This window comes from Acanthopagrus latus, chromosome 23, assembly GCF_904848185.1.
Source record: "Acanthopagrus latus isolate v.2019 chromosome 23, fAcaLat1.1, whole genome shotgun sequence".
NCBI classification, from domain to species: Eukaryota; Metazoa; Chordata; class Actinopteri; order Spariformes; family Sparidae; genus Acanthopagrus; species Acanthopagrus latus.
This window is the reverse complement of record NC_051061.1, coordinates 21406547-21430178: the sequence shown is the minus strand read 5'-3', so window position 1 is coordinate 21430178 and position 23632 is coordinate 21406547. Positions and strand designations below refer to the sequence as shown.

Below are 23632 nucleotides of genomic sequence, written 5' to 3'. Positions count from 1 at the left end.
GTACCTTGTTACTTCCCACCTCTGGCATGCAGTTACTGATGTTGGCCTTTTGTGCTGCACAGTGGATACAGATGTGATGCCGCTGTCAGATGACTCAACACGGTTTATAAGCGAAGCTCGCTAAATCTGCGCAATCTGCATGCACGACAGCCTATATTCAACGTCGACAACACAGGCGTTATTCTGAGTCACAGTGTCGAGACTCACACTTCATGCATGTGTGGCTTTTACAGTTGATGCGTATTTTCATCCTTTGATTTGAGAGCACGGTCTCCCGTATCAGTGTTCATCCCGGGGGGGGAGGGGAGCTGATTGCACCGATGTGTAGAAATTCAAATAACACGACAAGGCGTGCGTGAGTCAGACGACATCCTGATGAGACGGCGGGAGGGAGAGAGAAAAGAAAAAACATATTCAGTGGCACAGATTTGCAACTATTCCCACAACTCGCCTCGCACATTTCCACAGTAGCCCTCAGCAGCTTATTAGCTTATTTATAATTCATCTCTGGACCTTTTTTTTGTTTTTGTTTTCTGTACATGTGAGCCAGGAATGACCCGGTGAGATCAGCTGCCAATATCGAAACAGAACACTGTGGTCACCGTCACGTCTGAGGTACAGTCAGCAGAGAGCTTCTTCTAAATCTGTACATGTTCGTGAAAGAAACAGCAAAGCGACAAAAGAAGAAGAAGAAAGACGCGTCGACTCTGTTCGCTAACACCTGGTCCTGTGTCACCTGTGTTTGTCTGTATGCAGTTCAGTGTCCAGTTTGTCTTTAAGCTCCAGTACCACAAAACACACATTTGATACACAGCACAAATAAAAGCAGAGGCTTCGAGCGAGGAACCCTGTGTCTGTTTTTTTTTGTTGTTGTATTTGTTGCCGCTGTTGTTTGAGGTTTTTCTTGTTATTTTACATGGCTTATCTGTCTCGGGATGCTCAGCACGCATCAGTTTTCTCTCGGTATCCGACAAACATCCACAGAAGTCCTCTCACGAGGCTCACAGCACACATCAGACATTTTTCGGCGTGGAACGTCCGCCGCGTTCGCTCTCAGGCTGCGGAGAGGTGCTGAGTGCCGCTCAGTCTCCCAGTCACGCTGATCTCTCTGACAGATGACTCTATCAGCCCAGCTCCTCACAGCCACCCAGGGCAGTGTGTCAGAGCCACGTGAGAGCCGAGCGACCCTCCAACTTTATCCATCAAGTTCTCATTACAGGAGCCTGTCACAGGTGGCTCTCCACGTTCTCCCGCTGGCCCTCGTAACACTGCACCTTGTCCATGAGGCCGATGTCCTCCACCACGGTGCAGTTGCTGATGGTTCCCTTGTGCAGTGGCGAGCAGCACCGGTCGTCGTCCTTACTGTGGATCGCGCCGTTGTGGCATCCGGCCACAAGCATGTGCCGCTCCTCGGGCGTGCAGGCCGGGGTGGAGGACTTGGCGATGTCCGGGAGATGAGGCAGCCGAGGGACGTGGTTCATCAGGCTGCCACTCTTGGTGTTTGGGGTATTGCTGTACGTGTGGCGGTACTCCTCCTCGATGTTCCTCCCGAGCTTCCAGCGCTTCCACTTCTTCAGGATCTCGGACTGCACCTGAGGAAGAGGATGGAGAGGAAAGGGAAAAGGGGAAGTTGACAGATGTGTTTTTCAGGGTTGTTCTGATATTGATACAACTGCTGAAAATGCTGGAATCTGAATCAGCTGTTACACAATCCAATACCACATCGTTTATTTATTAGAAACTGGATGCTGCTACGTCTGAGCGGCGTCCTGTCCAGCTGTATGCAACAGATTTGTTCCTGCACAAGCAGCCAAAACCCAGAAACAGAAAGAGAGTCGGTATCAGGAACTGTGTTTTCGTCCCGCTGATCAGGAGACTCACTTCTTTGTTGACAAAGCAGTACAAGATGGCCACCAAGAGACCCTGTGGAGACAACAACACTGGGTCAGTACCCGAGATCAACACGATCGTGACAGATACAAAATCAATGACACTTTATTTTGAAAATCAACAGGGAGTTTGTCAACGTGATGCTATAACGTGCGCTGCAGCTGAGGACGTTGGCGCATCAATACAGAATAGAATTTATGATTAATACCTTTTAAAAAACAACTTTTAACGTCTTCTGAACGCAGTCTGATGATTTACATGACCTGCTGCTCGTGACTGCTCCCTTTTGGGAATCAAAAACCGGCATATAAGCATTAATTTGATTGTTAAAATGGTCTAATAGAGTTTATTCTGTCTCATGTCTGAACTTTGACTGTGGCATTCTGACTGTGTCCTCGTCTCCCTGTGGCTCAATCAATCAAGCCAATTTTGTCCCCCGTTGGTTTTTGCTGTAATCTGAAAATGTCCCCGCAGCAAAAAGGTCACTGTTGTTATCTCACGGCGTGCTGCAGCCAGTTAGCAGCGCTGATACGACATTATGTTAATATAATCCCTTCTGACACAAATGTAAACATTGCACTTTGCAAAATGTCTGGGGGAAGGGAAACTCAGACGTCTGAACAGATCACTGAACAAGCTTCAACTTAACTTTAGTGCTCTGCTGTCAGTTCGGTGCAGCGGGAATGTTGATCCGGATTTGATTAGGAGATAAATGAATTCTCGGCTGCAGTCGTGCGCCTTCCAATTAATCTTGTTCGTCTCATATTTGAGAACAAAGACAGCGCTTTAAACTTTGTGTTTCATCCTAATGAGGCATGTCGATCCATCTTCTGTGGCGCTCAGCTCTCTCATCTCTCCCCCAAAACAAAATTCATTATTCATTTTTTAATTTTGTCCACGTGCAGGATAAACAGAAGGACTCATGGACCCATAAAATGCCTCAACACTGTCTCAAGATCCCTGATTCACCGGCTGACGCCAACTCAAACCTGATTCATCCCGTTAGCCTTGAAGCAGGATATTTCATATTTCCGTACTCCATAAAAGCCGTGGTGTTTGCTCATGAATCATTCAAAGATGCTTAAGTTCGTCCAACCTGGAAGGAGGAGAAGAAGAGGTCGATGAAGAGCTTGGTGAGACGCAGCCCGATGGTGGTCATGGTGGACTCGTCCGTCACGAAGATGAAGACCACCTGATGGATTCCCAGCAGAGGGATCAGAGTCAGCGTCGACTTCGCCAACCTGAGAGACAAAAGACAGCGAGAAGTCACGAGTGAGACGAGAGAACGATCGAACCACAAAGAAGAAAAACCTGCTTCAAGGTCTTAACTACCTGAATTTGTAATCCGTGTATCTCATTTGGTGCGCTCGCAGTTTGGACACGAGTATTTTGATGATGTGGACGAAGATGAGGAAGTTGATCTGTGAAAGAAACAAAACAGTTGGACAGGAAATCAATGATGTTTCATACAGATACAAAAATATTGGCATAGGTGGGACAAAGGAACAGAAAGAGCACAGCGCGTGTTGTGGGTCGTTTGAGTGAACACAACCTTTAACATTACTGCACACACACAGCAGAGGCCCTTTGTTATCAGGGAAGCTTCACACTACAGCTGACATTTCTGAGCACAGCGGGGGGGGTCTGTAATGAAAATCACTTCCAGGTCGGCACTTTGTGAAACACAGGACGTTACTACACGTGACATCCATCCGCAAACGACTGCATGATGAAGGAACGTTTAGCAAAGGTCTTATAGTGACATATAATCAGGATTAGATGAAGAGATAAGGATTAAAAAAAAGCAAAAAAACTGCAGGTCAAACAAACACACATTGTTGACTACTGACTGCAGCACTCTGCTCTGATGTGCAGCTCGGACTCTGGTGGGATCAGGATAAGGAGGGAAACACTGAAATGGGAACCGGCCCTCCCGTCCCTGCGACAACTCAAACACAGGAATTCCTGCGGGATACAGGCCACTTAGCAGGACGATTAATGCATGGAAAGAAATGCCAGGATGTCTGCGTCAGTGGGCTTAATTTAAAGAGCCGTGATAAATCAGACTTATATAAAAAGCTCTGATGTGACCTTCAGCGGTGCACACCTATAAAAAAAAAATGTTTAAAAAGTCACAGAGTGGACAAACTGTTGTAGACGGTCAGAACACAAGAAAATTCATATTTCTTTAATCCAAAAACCTTTGAGTCTGAAGATGTTCCCTCATGTTCGCCCCCCAGCACAGACAGCCTTTTACACCTCATGAATAAAAGAGACGTGTTTAATATTGTAGAGCGTATGAATAGAAGAAGAACTGCTGGAATTCAAGAGCGGCGGGCAAATGTGTGAGGACTTATTTAACTTATCAGGCCTTTTTTGGACTGAAACGTTCGGAAAGTATCGTGATGTGACGTGGAGGGAGGAAGGGAGGGAGCGTGGAGGAGCGAAGTGACAGCATCGGGATGAGAAGAAGGAAATTACCACAACTGCCAGCAGTATCGGCGATCGGATGATCCACCAGAAGTTCATGTTTATATTTTGCTCCCAGCACCTGAAAAAAAAAGAAAGTTATTAGAGGAGAGATCAGTGACATACGAGTGGATATAAACGCTGTACATTTTATCACACTGTCCTGCAGCTGCTGTGAGACTGGCAGCCAAACTGTGACACGCAGCAGCGCCACAGGGTTTTTTTTTACAGCTTTACATAACAACACATCGTGTCTTCAGAAATTCCTGCCTTCAAATCCCCCCCCGGACGCTGCAGGCCCTCAGAGATTGTATTATAAAGTTTAGGCGCTGACTGTTATCATCAAATATTTAATAAGTTTTCCAACACAACTGCTGCCCTGACATAGTTTCTACATTTGGCGTCCAGTTGCAGTTCGTGTGAAAACATTAATTCACAGCCTCGTCTTGTAATTACGTGGTAAATTGACCGTGAGCTGAGGAGACGAGCACGTCTGCCAGCTTTCTAAGATGTGAGATGCTGTTGAGAGGAGGAGGAGGAGGAGGAGGAGGAGGAGGAGGGGGAGGAGGAGGCCGAGGGGGAGGAGGAGGCCGAGGGGGAGGAGGAGCGCTGTGGAAACTTACTCGTAGTTTTCATACAGGTATTTAGACGCCACCCAGGGGACGAGGAATATTAACGGGGTACCTGTGAAGAAACGAGAGCGGCCTAAATTGCAAAGCAGCCGTTCACATTTATCTGCTCCGACTCAAGCTTCCTTCGTTTTCACACACATTTGATTTACATTCAACATGGCGGCTGGCTCACCCCAGCCGATGCACAGGTAGATCTTGAAGTAGTTCCTCTCTGTGAACACGGTGATGACCAGCAGGTTGTGGAGGTAGATGCCCTCCACCAGCAGCCAGTAGCTGTTGGCCATGATGCTGTACTGCATCATCACCACGGCGATGCGGCAGCTGACCGTCGTCTGCGAGATATATAAAAAAAAACAAAAAAAACTAAACAACACATGGGAGCTCCTTCTGCCGCCACCTGGGTCCAGGCTTTGTGCTGACGGCCGCGAGATTCAACAGCAGCCGCAACTTTGACTCCGACCTCCGCCAGATGTGACCCCCAACACACAAACTACACACTCTACACACTCTACACACCAGCCCATGTCGTTAACCCCTCCATGCTTTCACGGATCGTTAGTTGCTGCAATTATCTTCGTGGCTACAATTACGGTTATTATGTCCTACACATACAACTGCGTATTTATATGAATCATAATTACAGCTGTGCAATATTTAATAGACCTGATGTAGTCTTGTGTTATTTCTTTTTATATTCTGTTATCTATATTATTTAAACATAATGGTCGAGTACAGACTGAAAAATGTAAATATTATCCGATATTAAAAACACAGATTGCGCAGCGCTGAGTGCTTTCTGGATTCATCCCAGATTCTGAGGGACTGAACCGCAGTCCAGACGGAGGATTAGTTTTATATCTCAGCCTTTAATATTACAAAAAGCAACACCCTCCCTCAGAATATGCTGTAGCTCTGTTATTATTTATTATTACGAGCACTTCTAATAAACTTGATGACAGTTTCACAATGTTAATAAAGTCTTAGGAGTTTCTTGTAACTGTTTACAAACATTTATTGAGTCTAACTTTATAATGTATTTATTAGCAGTTATTAACACTTGCATAGAAAATAATGATAATCTTTTTTGTTAAAAGGATTTGAAAGGGCCTTATTACTTATTAGAAGGAGTTTTATACAAAGTTTTACAGAGATGGAGTAATCTTATTTAAGCTTATTTATATTTATGAAGCCACCAGTGAGCCAAAACTTAAATTGGCTGCTTTAAATCATGTGATAAATAAAGCAAAATGCTCAAAATGTATTATAAAAACACACAAGAAAGTGAAGGACGACTTTTGGTAGAGATCTTATTCAGCGAGCTTGAAACATTATCAGGATCGTTGACCTCTGATGATCCGCTGTTCGTGTTAAAACCCTCGTCTGTGACTATTTATTTCCTTTTTTAATTAATCCCACAAGCGGAGGCTGGAAGATAAATGCAGAGTGTTAAAAAAAGAAGAGCCACTTTCTCAGACGACCCTCCCCGTAGCAAAAACAAAAATCACGTAACCCTCTAATAATATCTCTGCGGTCCCTCTGTTATCTCTGAGCGACGCTGCCCTGTGCAGCTCGTAGCCGAGCCGCGGGATCGGTACTGACCCCGTTGTTGACCAACAGCTCCACTGGAGGCATGGACGCCTGGGGGAACCCCTGCTCCTGGTCCCTGCTGAGGTCCTGCGATGTGATGTTGGTGGCCTCCAGCAAAGCGTCTTTAATGAGGATGGACAGCGCTCGCAGAATGAAGGAGGCGAACAGGTTCATGTGGATGTTGTTCCTCATGCAGTGCAGCTTCCTGATGAACGGCAGGAGAGATTCTGTGATCAATACAGCCGCAGCTTTAAATTTGTTCATTCTGAGTTTGAGCTGACTTATTGCCGTGGCAGCAAAATGTCATTTCAAACTTTTGTATAAAGTTTAATTAGCGCCAGGCTAGCTGTTCCCCCTGCCTCCAGTCTCTGTGCTAAGCTAAGCTAAGCTAAGCTAAGCTGCCTAATAAACCACATTCGCACAACGGCCATTTTCACTGCAGCTGGATAACGTCAGTCAGGAGTGAAATCGGGTCGTGTTTATTTACCTCACATTAGACAACAGCTAACATATGCAACGACCACTTTATAGCCAACAATCTGTTTATCTATTTATGTATTGCAGCCTTGAGCCAAGGACGTTACACGAAGACAAAATGGTTCGACTTCCCGGCTATAAAATCACCTGGTCCTTCATGTCGTCGGGAACAAAGAGGCAGCAGTGCATCACATCACTTTGTAATTACATGTTTTGGCTGCTACAAAAGTTAGCTTCATTCCCCTTGAGCGTGATGTCTGAGTAAAAATGGCCGTCGTGTTAATATGAGTTCCTTGTACTTCCCCCTGTATTTCTCAGAATTGAATTCAAAGTGAAAATCATTATTACCTGAAGAATATGAGGATGCCAAGCGCCAACACCAAAGCCACCAGTGATAAGGAATAGCCCACCGTGTACATGACCCGAATATGACTGTAATACTGCTTCAAATGAGAACACACACACACACACACACACACACACACACACACACACACACAAAGGACTTTAGACTGGTTGTCGTTAGGTGAGAAGGTGTGTGATTAATATCTTATTTGTTTCTCTGATAGAAAAGAGACTCCTCTCACCTCATTTGGATCACTAGAGTCGCACTCGCTGGTATTTTTCATGGTCACCCACTGGCCGTTTGCGTCACATTCCTGATACACCATGCCGTGCCGAACTACACACACACACACACACACACACACACACACACACACGGTCTGTGTGATTTACTGGAAAGTGCAGTCATCACGGACAGCTGTCTGTCTCTGCAGGATATTTTAAGTTACTCTGCATCAACAAACCCTCCCACATGTCTCTTACCTTCATGGTGCCAGGGCAGATACCACGGACACGACACGCTGACCGTGGTGTTCGGGAGTCCGTCCGGCCAGCAGGCGTAATTGTCAAAAGTCCTGTTGCACACAAGACCTGAGGGCAGAAAACAGCATGATGTTTATGTTGGATTGCTCCACATTTCCACAGCCCTTATACTCTGTGTGTGTACAGACTGGAGTGGTCGGGGAAGTAACATGTCTTTGAAGTGATGTTGGTCATTATGGTCTGTGTGGCCGACACATCACGGACTTTCATCTTGACTTCAGAGTCCTGCGTCGATGACCTGCTGGTTATACCTCAACTTTCATCTTCTCAACAAAGCATATAAACAGTTCTGGTTGTTAGTGCATGGACAGGTCAGCTGGCTGGTAACAGAAACATGTCTTAACAGCCAGTTCTGTCTGTTTCAAAGACTATCTCATGGCTGTGATCTCAACCTATCCTGTCTCTGACCGTATGTCTCATGGCAAATTAGGAAACTCATACATGGTCTGTGAAATGTAAAGCTTATAAGTTGATATCAGTGCAAGAAACAGGCTAACACCTCGGTTAGCTTCTAGAAACAGGCTAGGCTAACATTGGTGTAAATTTCCTTTACAGGCTAACATCAGTGTTAGCTTTTCCAACAGGCTAACTTTATTGTTAGCTTCTAGAAACAGGCTAGGCTAACATTGGTGTAAATTTCCTTTACAGGCTAACATCAGTGTTAGCTTTTCCAACAGGCTAACATCCGTGTTAGCTTCTCCAACAGGGTAACATCTCTGTTAGTTTCTAGAAACAGGCTAGGCTAACATTGGTGTTAATAGGCTAATATTAGTGTTAGCTTTTCCCACAGGCTGACTACAGTGTTAGCCTGTTTCTTCTGACTTTAAGGCTATGCCATCCTAATTTCGGATTCCTAACTCAAAAAACATTATGATACGATGGTTCTGTAACAGCTAAATTCCTATCCTTTGATAAGAGTTTTCATCCTAAACTGAGATAAGACAGACTTCCGACTTTAGGAAGTTTCTGGAATGACCTCTGACGTACATAAAGTGGTCCGTCTCTCCTCAACACCTGTGATCCTGTGTTCAGTGATGGAAGCGGCCTTTTCGAAAGTTGGAGCATCTCCACATCTACAGAACTACACAAGCTAACAGACTGTAATGCAACTCAAGAGCAGCAATTCATCATGTAGTTAAACACTCAAACTGGAGCTCTGTGTGTGTGCAGACAGCAGTGTGGTGCAGCAAACACAAAACTGGGAGCGGTTGGAAGCAGACTGATTATACAAGGGTTTTCAGCCCGGAGAGGAAATTGCTGCCACTCCACAGTCTGGTGACCGAACCATTACCTGCTCTGCTGCATTAGAGAGTTGCCCCTGCACACCGAGGTGAGGGTAAATACTGACTTCCTCTCTAATGTGAAAGCAGATTATGTCGACGCAAAATATCTCTTTCACACAGAAATGTTGTCAGAGTAGTGAAGTGATGATTAACCAGAGATTAATGTATTCATGTGCTGCTTTTTTTTATGGATGGGAACATTTCCTCAGTGCTTACAGGGTTTATTAAGTGGTGATGTGATGCACGTTAAAAGCAACAATTAGGTTTAAACGATGGCAATATGGCGCATTTTACACTGTACAGGACTCAGGCAGGCAATGTTTGCAACGACCTGGTAAACATAGCGGAGCTTTTAGCAGCCAAACGGTCCGATATGTCTCTCAGGAGGTGGTGGAGACAAAAACGGAGCTAAAAGATGTACAAAAATGTAATTTATCCCGCTTCAGTTAGCCAAAGAAATCCCACTTAAACCTGCTTTTTAATGCAATGGGGCTTCCAGTGAAACGAGTCATTTCGCGGTTTCTGGCTCATTTGTGTAGATGAAACCTGTGTGTCAAGCGCCCAGAGAGACGCCTGCTAATGACAGCTAATGCTGCTCTGTATCTGCTCGATGTCTAAGTAGGTAACTGTATGCTTATAATTTTAATATATCAACAAACATCCCTGTGTCGATTTCCTTTGCCGTCAAGTGGACAGACGGTGTGTTCTGCTCACCGGTGCTCGCTGGTTCTCGGCTGTTGTTGTTCTCGCACTCGATCATGTACAACTTCCAGCTCTCCTTCAGCTTATCCAGGGTGGCGGTGGGAGACACCTGAGGAAAATAATGGAGCACATGACGTCCAGTTACACCGGGATGAGCTGTACCGTCAGCAGGACAAAATGGATGCATCACCCGAATTGGAATTCACGTGTTGCAGACGAGGATATAATCCATCAGGGTGACGTTGGTCCCACTAACGTGTTGACTGTATGTGGGAGGGCGGAGTTTGTGTCTTGTGTCATTAAAAACAGCGACGGGAAGTTTGTTTTTTCGGCTTCTTCACCGCGGCTCTCTGGCTCGTTTCAGAGGTACAGAAACAAAACCGCCCCCGCACTGTAAAGGCCAGTGACTAATGGAAGTTCACTGACTTGCGTAGAGGCTGTTTACCTCCGGGACAAAGTGTGTATGTGTGTGTTTGTGTGTTCTCTCTCAGGACCCACCTGGACGCTGCAGCAGACAATGAGCATTGCCAAAAGGAGGAACAGCCGTGACATCCCTTATTCCTGCTGTTGGTGCTGGGAGAGGTTACTGCAGGACGGGGACGGGGTTTTCACCTCATAAGGGGGCTTATCTACGCTCGCCACACTGCCTGGATGACACAGAGACACACAATCCATCAAAGCTCACTGCAAACACACCACCCAGTACCTCGTTTCAACTTGGCCACGTGCATCAGGAGGGGCCAAAACAGGAAGAGGCCGGGACAAAGAATAAAGATCATAAATAGGCTCAGTTAATGTGGAGGGAGATATGCATTATGAAGCTGATCGGGTCCATTTATACCGAGACAAGGCTTAAATGAAGATGCACAAATGAAAGATGCATCAGGACGGTCCATCCAAAATTAGATGATCCAGAACATCAAGTACAGGACCGAAAACCTCCAGGAAAACGCTGTTCGTCCCATCAGCGAGACAGCTGCGTCTCAGCAGAGCTGCACTCAGTCCGTGACTCACAGTTGGCGGCCGTCCACCTTCATCTTAAAGCCCGTCAGTGTCTGACTGAGCCTGTGTGCCAGAGGTCACTCACCTTGCGTGTCGACGGACGCCACAAACTCCACCGAGAGAGTCGTTTGAAGCCGGAGAACGGAACGAAATCTGAAACGTTTCTGCAAAAAACACCTTGACCATGGAAACATTTTTGGCTAAAACGTTTCAAATTCCATTCTGTTCCAGTCTCGTGGCGTGGGAGGAGGACGGGCTCGTGCTGATGTGTGTGGACTTTTCTTTTTTGTTTGGCTCAAGCGATAAGAGCAACAATGCGTCGTGAGAGATGTGCAGCTTTTTTTTTTTTAATGTATGCGCTCAAGAAAGAGTCTCTTAACCCGACATGTCAACAAAGCTTCTGAAGTCTGGGCTGAATTAGCCGGCAGGAGTCATAATCTAAAGGTCCGCCCTGTGTATTACAAAGCTCTACTGGAAGTCAGAACTTCAGATAATATCTAAACCAAAGAGCCATACTTTCTTCTTAATGGCCTGTTCAGTGTAATGACCACAGGATGCAGTTAGCATTAGCTGGAGTACAGACTGACTGATTGCCTCGGGCGCCTCGGGGATCAGACTCACTCTTGTCTTGTCTGACATCAGGTCACGACTGGTCCAGCTGAGATCACAGTGCTGACTTTTGTGCCCTTAACACCATCAGACACATGTCACAATCCTGTTTCCACTGTGATTTCACCGCACACAGCGACCCAAGTGCCGTAAAACAAAGAAGCATCTCTGGTATGCGATGACTCAGCTTTGATTTGGGAACGGCTCATTTGGACGTTGAAGGCACTTCAAGTCGTTAACATGTGAAACAGACGGAATGACAAAATAAGAGCCACATTATGTCAGCAGCACCAGACTGAGCATCAACAACATCTGACGCCTCATTTTATATACGTAAACCCAAGGGACATGTTCACCCAGAAACAGAAATTTGAAAGAATCTTCTCGTTCCCGTGATGGTGAAGTTTCAAAGTCTACAAACATTTCTGGAGCGACGCAGCGACGCAGCATTCTCCTGAACAACTCAAGTCGACGGGGACCTGGTTTAAAACGTACGAAATACATAAATAAAGCAAAATAAATTGGCTCATCTGGCGTAAAGTGTCATCCAAGCCACTGAAACCCAACAGATCTAGAATTTGTGTAGTAATAAGACTTTTCTGAAAGATAATTTTCTGACTGTGTGCTCATGTTTAATTCACAAATGATCCTCTGCGATAAAACTCCTTGATAAACAGGTTTTATGAATCCAAAATCCACCCTCTGTCTCGCGATTCCCCCTCACAGTCGAGGGGTTTAGTCATGAACAGAAAGAGAAAATCGAACTGTTTCACGGAGGTGGGCGAGGAGATCGAAGTCTCTGTGAACTAAACGGCACCAGCAGGACGACACGCAGCTTCAGGATGTGAGGAGGCGAGTGAGGGTTTGTTTAGGAAATCAACACTAAAAGACGAGTAGATGAAGTGCGTCCAGACATAACGACTGCAGCTCTTTAGGTGTATTATAAATAAAGCTTCATTATGTAAGTTGTTACGACAGAAAGTGCTCAGTCATCATTCTGTGTGTCCATGTGCAGCAGGCTGACTAACATGTGGCCGAGCACATGCTCTCGCTGACGGGGGCATCGCTGCTGTATCACACTTTCCCAAGAGTTTCCCTGCTTATCTCTCTCTCTCTCGCTCTCGCTCTCTCGCTCTCTTTCCCGTTCCACAAACACACATATGGGCGCTCATTTCCCAACACTCCAGCCTTCGCCCGCAACACTTTCTGCAACTTAGCACCGAGTGGAAGCAATGATTAACCAGGAGGTGAGACAGAAAAAAAGGGCGTCTCAACCCTTCCCGGCCCCAGAGACCTTCTTTTTTTTTTTTTGTTTTTGACCCACTACACATTACATACGCTCCAAGTTTCCATGTGAGGTTGAGAAGCGCATATGTTGCAATGTGTTTCAAATCAGCACAGAGAAGAGAGCTCCAAATCTATCACATATGTTTCTGTACAGCTGAGAACAACTTCGTCGTGAGAGAAAGTGAAGCATGTCCTCAAATCCAGAGACAAACCGAGATGCTCCTTTAAAGTTTGACTACTTTCTCTCTCTCTCTCCGGTTGCAGGCGAAGAAGTTTTTCTCCTTTGCTTCATATCACATCTGCATATTTTTAGACCCGACATCACCGAGTGCCCCCCAGCCGAACGCAAAATAAGGCTTTCCCTAAAAAAAAAAAAAAAAAAGTGCAGTCAGTGCTTGTAACGCTCACTGCAGAAAAAAAAGCAAGAAAGGATTTTAACAGACACGCCCTGAAGACAAACCTTCCCGAGTCTTGGATGCTTTATTTGTGCAGATTTGTCACAGACAAACACGTCTGTTGGGCCGTTTGGCGGCAGCTGACATGGAACTAATATCCTCGAAGGTGTGAGGGTAATTAGTGTGTTCTGCTGTCATGATATCCTGCCGGAGCTCGGGCCCCGCTGTGGATCCACACCGATCAAGGTCCTCTGGAAACATGTGTTGTTCAGCCTCGCGAGCGCTCTGTTCCGGGAAATGACCTGGAGCTTTTATCACTATTGTTGCACATCTGATTTAAGAGTGGTATCGACGGCCAGAGGGACCTCTCGGGTTTTTCTGGGCCTGTTTCACTTCTGGTGATTTCATCCTGAAACAGCCTCGGGACGCGTTCTGTGTGTGAGACGTGCTGTGATTCAAATGTTGTACTAACTAAATAGATGATTTAAACAGAGACACTAAAGGGTCATTGCTCCCCTTTGATTGAAAAGGACGGACGGCGATTAGTTTGAATAACGTCCCTGTCATTTTCTTACATTTGTATAAAAAAATAAAATACGCCGGCGATCGTAACTGAATGACGCAGATTCTCTGAATCGTCCCGAAGCGCTCTCTGCGTTCAAGTGCACGTTGTGGAGGGGCTCGACACAATGGCCACTAACAATTACTGTTGTTTTGCTCGAGAGTACTTACCTTTCATTCGATTACGCCGTCTGACAAATAAAATTACAAAAGAGGGAGTATGCGTGCGTGAATGCGGGCCGAGTGGGAGCAGCAAGGATCAAAAACAAACCTCTTGGAAAAACACAATGACTGTCCGGTTCAGAAAATGCCCCTGAGCAACAATCCATCATGCGGCCTCACAAACGCAGAACCCTCCTGCATCATCAGTTTTCCATTTTATCGATGAGACGTTCAGGAACCTCGCTTTGTTTCTGAAATACATCACTGACGTCAATCAAGTAGGTAGCAAAACTCTGAGGGAGTGTTTTCGTGTATTCGTCCTTCTTTCCTCAGAGCAACGCCATGTTCATACCTCAGAATACTATCTGATGATGGGGTGACGCAGAGTTCAGAGGAGACGGAGCGTCGTGTTGAAACACGCCGCAGCTGTGAGGAAGACGCAGGTTAAATCTAGGCGTGACCGACCCGATGTTCGGTTTGATAGCACGATGATCTGTTACCAGGCGAACACTCCATCAGCCTCCGACATGTGACGCTGTAAAACTCTTCTCTGGTGTGGTCAGTCTCTCTTTCTCTGTGATGTCCTGCAGCCAAATATCATAACTCTGACCTGACGTCTACTTTGAACTCATTTCCAGCCTTCCTCAGGATTTTTTTTCAGGACTGTTCCCATGATTGAACGTACAGCATACGGAGGCTGGTTTGTGCGCTGATGGGATGCAGCGACCACAGATTTCAATTAGAGTGCGACGTTATCGGCCTGTTAAAGACAGATGGGTATCTGCGTATACATCGTCCCAAATGTATTGAGATGAAATTATTGCCAGAGATTATAATCACAAAGAAATATGCCCGGGGTAATTTATAATGACCACATTCCCAGTTGAGTTTATCGCCCCCCCTCTTCATCTAACTGCAGTGGACACTGTCCTGATGTGTTAGTGTCATTTAGAAGAAGATTAAATGAAAACAAAAGACAAGTTGTAGCTTGTTTCATGTCCCGAGAGACTGGAGAGCTACTGAACCAAGAAAACAAGGACTACAGTTCAGTATTTTCTTCAACACTAAGGATAAAATATATTTTGAATTGGGGTTTTTGTTGCATTTTGTCCAAAGAACATTTTTCCCTGTTTGCTTTTGAAAAAGTATAAAATAGTAAATCCATGTGCTTCAGTGCAGAATGATGCATGAAACTAAACAAAGAATCGGGTCAATGTTTTTAGTTTTCAGTAAAAATGATCTCCAGAAGGTGTTTTGCCTGTCAGGCTGTTAATAGGAGCAACTCTCAGCTCACAGATACTTTGAGAAATGAAGGACAGAAACATGCGTCAGGCCTTCACAGGTACAAAAACATGACATCTTGAACTGTGGTTGACTGTGAAATAGGTTAACTGCTGCATCCCGACATCTGATTTCATGCGTAAGCTATTTTCAGACGTGTCTTTTGAGGGCGATGTTTCTTTAAAACCGAAGGAGATTCTAACCGTGAAATCAGCAGAACCTCAGTACCATCAGATCTGAAACAACAGGAAGTTCATCCTGATGACAGCTTCCTGTTGACGTCCTACTTTACCAGAACACACATCAGCAAATGAGATATGAAATCAGGACAGTGATTACGTTTGATTTTCGGGTTCAGTGCCACATGCCAAACGTTACAAAACGACACAGGATGAGGAACTTTCAGCCGTAACTGTACAACAACACAAAGGAACAAACGAGTTGCTGATATTCATTATAATAATCACAGTAATAGCACGATCATCAGCAAGACCTGTTGGATGGAGAACAGAGCCTTAAAAAAAAACAAAAAAAAAACAGCAGCTATGTCTCTTTCACCCAGTCTGTCTGACCCTGGACGTGCCTGTGAAGCGTATTAAAACACGCTGTATATACTCCGTTCGCTCGCTAACAACCGAGTAACCCCTGGCTCATCGCGGCCTTCGCCTAATTTGGTCAGTCTGACTGCGGGATTCAGTCGTGTCAGGTCACGTCGCATTAGTTAGAAGATATGACACGAGCGGCTGGGCGACTGGTTGGCTGCCTGCTGGAGCTTCTCTGCTGCAAAAATGCTGTTTGGAAAATGTGTCAAGTCGAGCGATTTAGCTCGTCGGCTCGTCTCTCGCACACCTAGTGCCTCCGTGAGCGTGAGCGTTTAAAAGAAATGTTTGATGAAGCTGCTCCTCATGTGCGAGAGTTTTTATTCTGAGTGCAGCTTTTGCACACCTGAAGATCGACGGGTGAGCAGCAGAAGAACCGACGTCTTGACGAAATCTTGAGCTAACCTGATTAAACCTCCTCGCATCCACCCAGATCTCATCCAGTCACCACCATCATCCTCGTGCTACGACTGCTAATCTGCTACATTTAAAAAGTAACCCAGGGATTATAGTGATTTCAATGTCCACAATACCGTAACGTCGAACATCTCAAAATAATAACGTGTACAAAGTGACCCACAAGATTTTAATAGCAGCACTCGGGAGAAGTGTTTGATTATTCATCACCTGTCTCCTCACCCCACTTATCAGGAGGTGTTTTTTCACCGCGGGGAGGAAACATGAAGTATTTACAGCCTGCAGTCGGTATTGAAAAGATCTTTTCATCGGCCACCCATGTCAGGGTACTTTCATTATTCAGCGCGAATACGACGGGTGAAAACACACGAGGAGCAGCGGTTCAGGTCAGAGAGCGACCCGTCAGCGCCCGGCTGTCACAGCTCCACCGACCCCCGGGCGGCTCGATTCGCTCAACGCCGCCTCCGTCAGCCATTGTCCTCCTCTACGTTACTCACATGTTCTGATAAACACGCAGAGGTCACGCGTGATGCACGTGGGTGCGGAACAATGACAGCCTGTTGTGTAACGCTTTATGTGCACCTGTATTGTGTGTGAGTGTATGTAGCTGTTTGCATGTTCTGAACATTGGGCATGTGTGTGGGAGGCGTTCAGTGGACCTGTGAGCCGCCGCGAGGCAACAACAACCCCACAGGGAGCCTTCGATTATAAGTTATGCTCGCCATCCTACACTCTTCCTGCATTTGTCATATACATAGCGAAGATAGAAGTTAGACATGGAGCGAGAACGATAAAAGCGTATTGCAGATATCTCAGAAAGTTGGTCGATATGTAACAGAAACATTCAACGACTAGAGAGTAAGAGAATCTACATTTTCTGAATGTAAAACTTAAATATCTTGGTCACAGTTACGTTGCGATGGTGTGTGAGAGAGTGTGATTCCCACACAGAGCATATTTAAAGATTATCATTAATTAATAGCTAATCAAATAAAAAAAGTTATAAAAACATTTAAGTGGAACTATTAAGCCAATTTCCAGCTCTTTATTTTAATCTGGGACTCCACTAAAGTATCTCTATTCATTTTTTTTTTGTGGGCTATTATGTCGCGCCTGAGTTCATCATCTGAAACACATCGTCTGTCTCTTTAAGGACCCAACTTCCTAAAATCCTGCTTTCTGATTGGACAAATGTTTGACCCAAAGCACCGCGGACCTAATGAGGGAAATCTGGATACGGTGTCGGAGGCAGAGACCCGCTCAGACGACAGCTGCTCGGTGGCGACGTGAAGCCAAAAAAGCTCAACTCCCCTGATATAAAAGGTAACCGGAGCCTCGGCAGAGTGGAGAGTGTTTGTGACATATAAACACAGTTTTACAGCCGCCTATTAAACACTGAAGGAGAACGTTATAACGTGAAATAAGCTTCAGTCTGGCGCTGGTTCTGGTCGTTTGGTGCAGCTCCCAGTGCTTCTCACCCTCGTGGTGACGGTGCACTGAACTTCCCTGATTACTATGCAAACACACAACTTTATAACTTAACTGGATCATATTTTAGGGAGAAAAATGTCTTTTGCATCATCAGGAAACTTATTTAGTTAGCTCAATTAGCAGGTTTGAGGCCCGTGGTCAGCTAACAGGACCGCAAACTGCAGGGCTAACTGAGCTAAACACCAAACGGCAGCAGTTAGAGGTTACAAGTAGAGATATCTATGACAGAAGAGCCGGAGGACAAAAACATTTTCTCCATAAAATATGAACCAGATCGGGAGTCACGGTCGGCGTTTATCACCTCAGTACGAACAGACAGACCGGTGGACGGTCGCGTCCTCGTACTTTCAGCGCCCGGGGGGGAAAACGAACGAGCCGTCATCAAAATGTCATCAGATCGTTGTGAAGGCAGAAAAAAAAACAGTTGGAAAAGGTGCGTTCAGAGCAGCCAGGGAGAACTTTAACATGTGTTTTCCTCATTATATGAAACAACTAACAGGAACATCTGACATCGTAACATTTACATATGATATATGTATGTCATGATGACAGACGGCTGGTTTCTGTTGCCTGTAATGGTGTTTCTGTCCTATTTGTGGTTGCCAACTGGGTATTTTTGCAACTGCACCTGATTGCACTCTCGAGGGTGTGTAGGTGACAATAAGGTCCAATGTGGAGCAATTTTGGTATCAATAAATACAAGTTATTTTTATTTTTCATCTCTAAAGAATCAGCTCCGTCCCTCCATGCTGTTTGTGTGGCTGCAACACACAATCTGATCGTACTGAAAAGCTTTCCAGCCCCATATCACGGATGAGAAGCTGGACACATTGATCTACGATAATACCCTCAGTTAATCAATCCTTCTCTCCGCGGCTAATTTGAGTTGATTTAAGTGCTGAATATTCAAGTTTTCCTCTCGAGTGAACCTCTTCTGTGGTGCCAGGACCAGGACTGTGCTCTCCATCACAACATAGTTAGAATTTCCCCCTCGCACAAAGCACAGTGCTGTTAAAGAGGATTATTGATCCTGAGCCAAGCAGGCCAATAACACCTCCTGACAACACGAGCCAACAGTTCCCAACTGTGCTGTAACCTCTCACCACAAAGTGAACAGAGATTAGTTGAGATTAAAACCTGATTGTGAGACCGCAGTGTAATTACAGCGGGTCCGAAATTGTTTGCCAGTTCCAGCAAGGAGCGGGACGAGACATCCTGCAGAGAGCCGCCTGCGATCGTCTGAGCTCGGCAGGAACAAATCTGTCCGAGCTTCAAACCAGAGCAGCACTGAGCTCTCTGCTCTCCGCCTGGGTACTTGTTGATATTCCCTGACGTGGCTGGCACCGGGGGGACGCAGGGAAAAAAAAAAAAAAGGACTCGAGACGATATCTACATCATCGGTTTTGCTTGCAGGTCTGCGCTGTTTCTGTGGTAACCCACCCGCTTCAACAAAAACATCCAACGTTCAATTTACGTCTCAACAGCCGTGAAGCTGGACCGCGCGCAGGCCTCGACCACGGGCAGCTCGTGTCTATACGTGTCTTCACAATATGCACCACAAAATAATATGCCAGGAATCTGAACCATAAAAGGAGCAGGAAGCAGAATCAGACTGGTTAAGTACTTGTGCTGTACTTTCAGTTGTATTTCCACATCATGCAACTACAGAAACACGGTGCTGCAGCTAAAGTTACTTTGCAAGTAAATTGTTCTGTGCATCCAAAGTTTTGTACTCAAGTGTCACCTCCTCCGCCTCCAGGTAACTGATCGCCCACCTGAGCATCAAACTGAAGAATCTTTTACAATCTGAGCCGATTCAGCTCCTTGAAATTCTTACGTCCAATCGCAGGCAATTGCAAACCAGTGAGTTATGACCGAACATCTCCACGAGAACAGCCAAAGGAGCGCTCTGTCACAGTAATAAATCTCCCTGTGACACTCGCACCGATTGCCTGCGATCTGGTGCAAACAAAGCGAGCGCGGAGCGAAGCAGCAATTTCACCTGTCGCCACCCGCAAGGTAGCATGACGAGTCAAACACACTGATTCAGCCGCCCGCGAACAGAAAACAGCCCTTACTTTGACATTTACTGGAAGTGTTATCGGTGCCAGAGGAGCGCGGTACAGCTGCTCAGTTCGTGGTATCAACAGGCCTTTTACGTTTTAAGGATGTGGTTGGAAACAAACGGCAAAAGTGTTGACTGTGTTCCAGCAGCTGAGTGATTCTGTGACAGCAGAAGTTAGGATCAGGAACGAAACCAGAGCGTCAGACTGCCTCAGTCTTTAAACAAGACATTTAAGGGCTCTTCGTCTGATGCTCTGACAATGTACAACTCCTGATAAGGCCTCGAGTTCAGGGCCACGGCCTCTGTTTGACAAACAAACACTGTTATCTGAACGAGACCACACGATAAACCTGCCTAATTAAGTCCAGCAGGGACAAGATCTGTAAAGGGAAATAAACAAATACAGATTCACCATCTCTGAGCAGAATGTAAAGTTACTGTACGAGCAAAAATCTCACCGCAGAGTCGCACAGCCGATCTGAAAACTTCAGAGAGCGACGATTAACACTTTCAGGAGACGTCGAGCACCCAGATTGGCATCGCCTCGCTTCTACACTAATGAGACTTCTCATGATGGATGCTGTGCGACTGATGGGATTGTAAAAAATAAATACCATAAACAGAAAAAAAAAAGTGAGGAAATGAGAAACAGCCTCGATAAACAAAACAAACACCAAGCGAGGAGACCGACGGAGAGATAAAGACACAAAGGACGCACATTAACTCACTTTACTTCCTTCCTTCCACATTCAGAGATATTCCCACACAGCGCAGCAGGTTTGAGCAGTATATGATTAATGCAAACGTCCACCAGAGGCACCGCCTGCGATGCCCTCTGTAATATTTAAGGTTTACAAGGTAAATCCAAACAAACCCTCTGGATTATGAACAGGCCTGGGTGATCCCTGCACCTCGTCTCCACACGGCTCCGCTGTACCATGAGATCTTATGGACGGTGCGTTTACGTGCAGTAATCCCCCTGTCGTATCCAGTGGCTGCGCAGCATCGTGGACCCCATACGTAGATACACTGAATATATGAAGCCATATTTAGCAAAGCGAGAGAGAAGGGACGTCGTTTATCAGGGAGAAGCTGCAGGAGAGGAGCGTTCATGTCTAAAAGATCACTTTCACTGTAGATCATGTAAAGAAAGTCGAGTAAACACTTCACATCTTTCTTCTGCTGCAGAGAAAACAGACACCCCAGTAGATGTGGGAGCATTCATGAATTGACTGTTGGGCTGAATCACTCCTGCGACAGAGAGGATGATGCTGTTACTGTTTCTTTATGATTGTCAAATCTCCCCCCGAGGCGACCGGCAGCGAATTTATCCCGCTAACGACTTGTGTCTGCAGCCTCGCTATGACAGTCCTTTAATCCGCCACATGTCACATGTCGAGGGGAAGAAACAACACTGTCATGGTGACTTACTGTGTGTACAGTGGTGGAAAGTAAATATACGCGATCATATGAGGCACTCAGCGCTGGAATGATCATTTGAGTCTGAGCTGAATCTCCTGCAAAAGCTAAAACTCCTCCTCAGTGTCTTTACATCTATACAATATATGGAACAATTCAAATTAACAATTAAATTATTATAATAATGGAGCCATTCTGTGTCATCACTGAGCCTTTGTGGCAACTATTTAACTGTTTCCTTAATTTATACGCATTAAAGTGATCGTTTATTCTTTCCTTTGTCAGATTTTGTAACTGAAAAATACTTTCCTCCGTCTGAATCAAGCCACTGTAAACAACCTGCACTTTACATTCACTACATTAAATATTTTGAATGCGGGACTTGTGATGTTTTCAGTTGAAGATGCACTTTGTAGTTTCGGGGGAAGAAATGTCACTGAGAAGAGAGAGATCGTCACTGAGGCCTAAACAAACTAAACAAACACACTTTTCTTTGATTTCACGACTGAATGAACAAACTTAAAGGATCTTAAAGGACAACACTGGTTCACTTTGTTGATATGTGGCTGACCCCGCCACCTTTCTAGCTTCAAACAATGTTCTGGGGAGCTTATTTCCCTCTGAGAACAGCTTGTTTACTCACTTACGGAGAAAAGTTTGTATTATTACCTCATAAGACATTTACGATATTAAAGTGTTTTCCAGACATTTCAGGCTTCGGTCCTTGTTACAGGTGTAATAGTGAGTCCACTGTTGATTCTGGTCTTCTTGATTTGTTGATGATAACAAAAAGATCAAATAACATCAACATTATCGTTTAATTTCAACTACAAGCTGGTGATTTATTGCTTTATTACTTTGCTCACCAAGATTTCCCCAGCTGGTTACAGACAGTCTAACCCTCAGCCTCGACAGTGATTCAATGTGTGTGTGTGTGTGTGTGTGTGTGTGTGTGTGTGTGTGGCAGGTCCCTAAAATAACTGGTGAGTCTGAAGTTCCTCACAGCTGACAGTAATGTCATCCCAAGCAGCAAAAAAAAAAAAAATAAATAAAAAGTGGATCCCATCAAGCCCTGAGAGAAATAATCCTACACTTACATTACTTATATATGAATGCAGATCCTGGCTCAGCGGACGTCCACCATGAATTATCTATAACCTGGCTTTAAGCAGACGTCCGAGTCGGGGGATCTTAAACACGCATTCCTATCGCGAAACAAAGTAAATCGAGGTGATTTATCTCCATTTCACTCGGCTGCCGCGGCCCCTCCTCCTCTTCACCGCCGCTCCTCCTGATCTGCGTTATCTCACTCCACTTCCCTCCTCTCAGCATCCGTATCATCCTTAATCTGAATGAACTCAGCTGCTTATGAACACTTGCCAGAGAAAGCAAAGAAACGTATCGTCTCCATCTACTCGGCTGTGCTCACATTACGTGCCGCCGGTCGGCTCGAACACACCCACACAAACACACACTCTGCAGGAGATGCTCACAGCCGTCATTATGTAAACTCCGTAATGTTCCCAAAATAATTACAGGTAGCCAGGGGTGTCCCATTTGTTGGCGGCTACGCTAACGCTTTTGTTTCGCTGGCTCGCACAGTTTCGCTCGCAGCAGTTACCTAAATAGGCCTCAAGTGTCATTTATTCTCCCATGAAGAGCTCCGGGTTCACTCGCTGCGACTGACCCCACTCACGGACAAATTAACCACACAAAACAATCGAGGCCTCGGCAGCAGACGTTATCTGCAAACACAAGCGATTGTGTTCGGAATGCGATGCGGTTGGAAAAGACAAACAGAGAGCTCATCCATGTACGTGCGTCGTCAAACGTGTGTGGCCTGGTTTGTTTTCAGGCATTAATTAGGCAGACGGGACCCACAGCTTTATCTTTTTCCCATGTCCGTGCGCTGGATGTGCAGTTTATATACTGCAGAACAACATGCCCTGCCTCTCGTCACAGAGCAGGGCTGACGTGCACTGGGCAACATCTCCGTTCGCTCATGAGAAAGTACGCTTCCAAGATATTAACATGACACGCAACAGCGAGCAGCAGAGTGAGCGAGGGGGGGAGGAGCAGATGTAACTGTGGATGTAATATAGGTCAGGAACATTAAGAATACATCCAAAGTCTCCTGCAGTTCATGTGGAGGCTTCTGCACGGCTACAACACGGTGAAGTCAATGGCCAGAGTGACTGTAGTCGGGACTGAAGACGCAGCTGATTCATTTGTTTGTCTAAAATGTCTAAACTCGGTCTAAAAATGTGTCATGTCATGTTCGAATCACATCTGCATGAGCTGAAACCATCAGAGAGTTTTTAACTAGATGTCAGGTTGGTTTTCAGTCGTGTTTGTGGGAACTAAAACTGGTATTTTAAGCCAAGACTTTTCTGAAGCCTAACCAAGTGGTTTATGT

General features: G+C 45.5%; 1 protein-coding gene across 5 annotated transcripts in view; it reads right to left on the bottom strand.

The window, feature by feature from the left end:
- Positions 1-514: 514 nt before the first annotated feature.
- gcgra (glucagon receptor a) overlaps positions 515-23632 on the bottom strand; it is a 38268-nt gene continuing 15150 nt past the window's right edge. Inside the window, exons 2-14 of one of the 5 annotated variants that reach the window (XM_037090166.1) lie at positions 10427-10575; positions 9941-10037; positions 7884-7991; positions 7643-7737; positions 7404-7498; positions 6591-6783; positions 5164-5323; positions 4983-5043; positions 4372-4441; positions 3223-3311; positions 2987-3131; positions 1882-1923; positions 515-1592 (exon numbers count right to left, since the gene is read on the bottom strand). In XM_037090166.1, the coding sequence (XP_036946061.1) occupies positions 1227-1592; positions 1882-1923; positions 2987-3131; positions 3223-3311; positions 4372-4441; positions 4983-5043; positions 5164-5323; positions 6591-6783; positions 7404-7498; positions 7643-7737; positions 7884-7991; positions 9941-10037; positions 10427-10480 (1575 nt within the window). In that variant the 5' untranslated portion in view covers positions 10481-10575 and the 3' untranslated portion in view covers positions 515-1226. Of the gene's footprint in view, positions 1593-1881; positions 1924-2986; positions 3132-3222; positions 3312-4371; positions 4442-4982; positions 5044-5163; positions 5324-6590; positions 6784-7403; positions 7499-7642; positions 7738-7883; positions 7992-8930; positions 9074-9940; positions 10038-10426; positions 10576-23632 lie in introns of those variants that run through there. The other 4 variants (XM_037090167.1, XM_037090170.1, XM_037090168.1 and 1 more) reach the window with 4 other exon arrangements.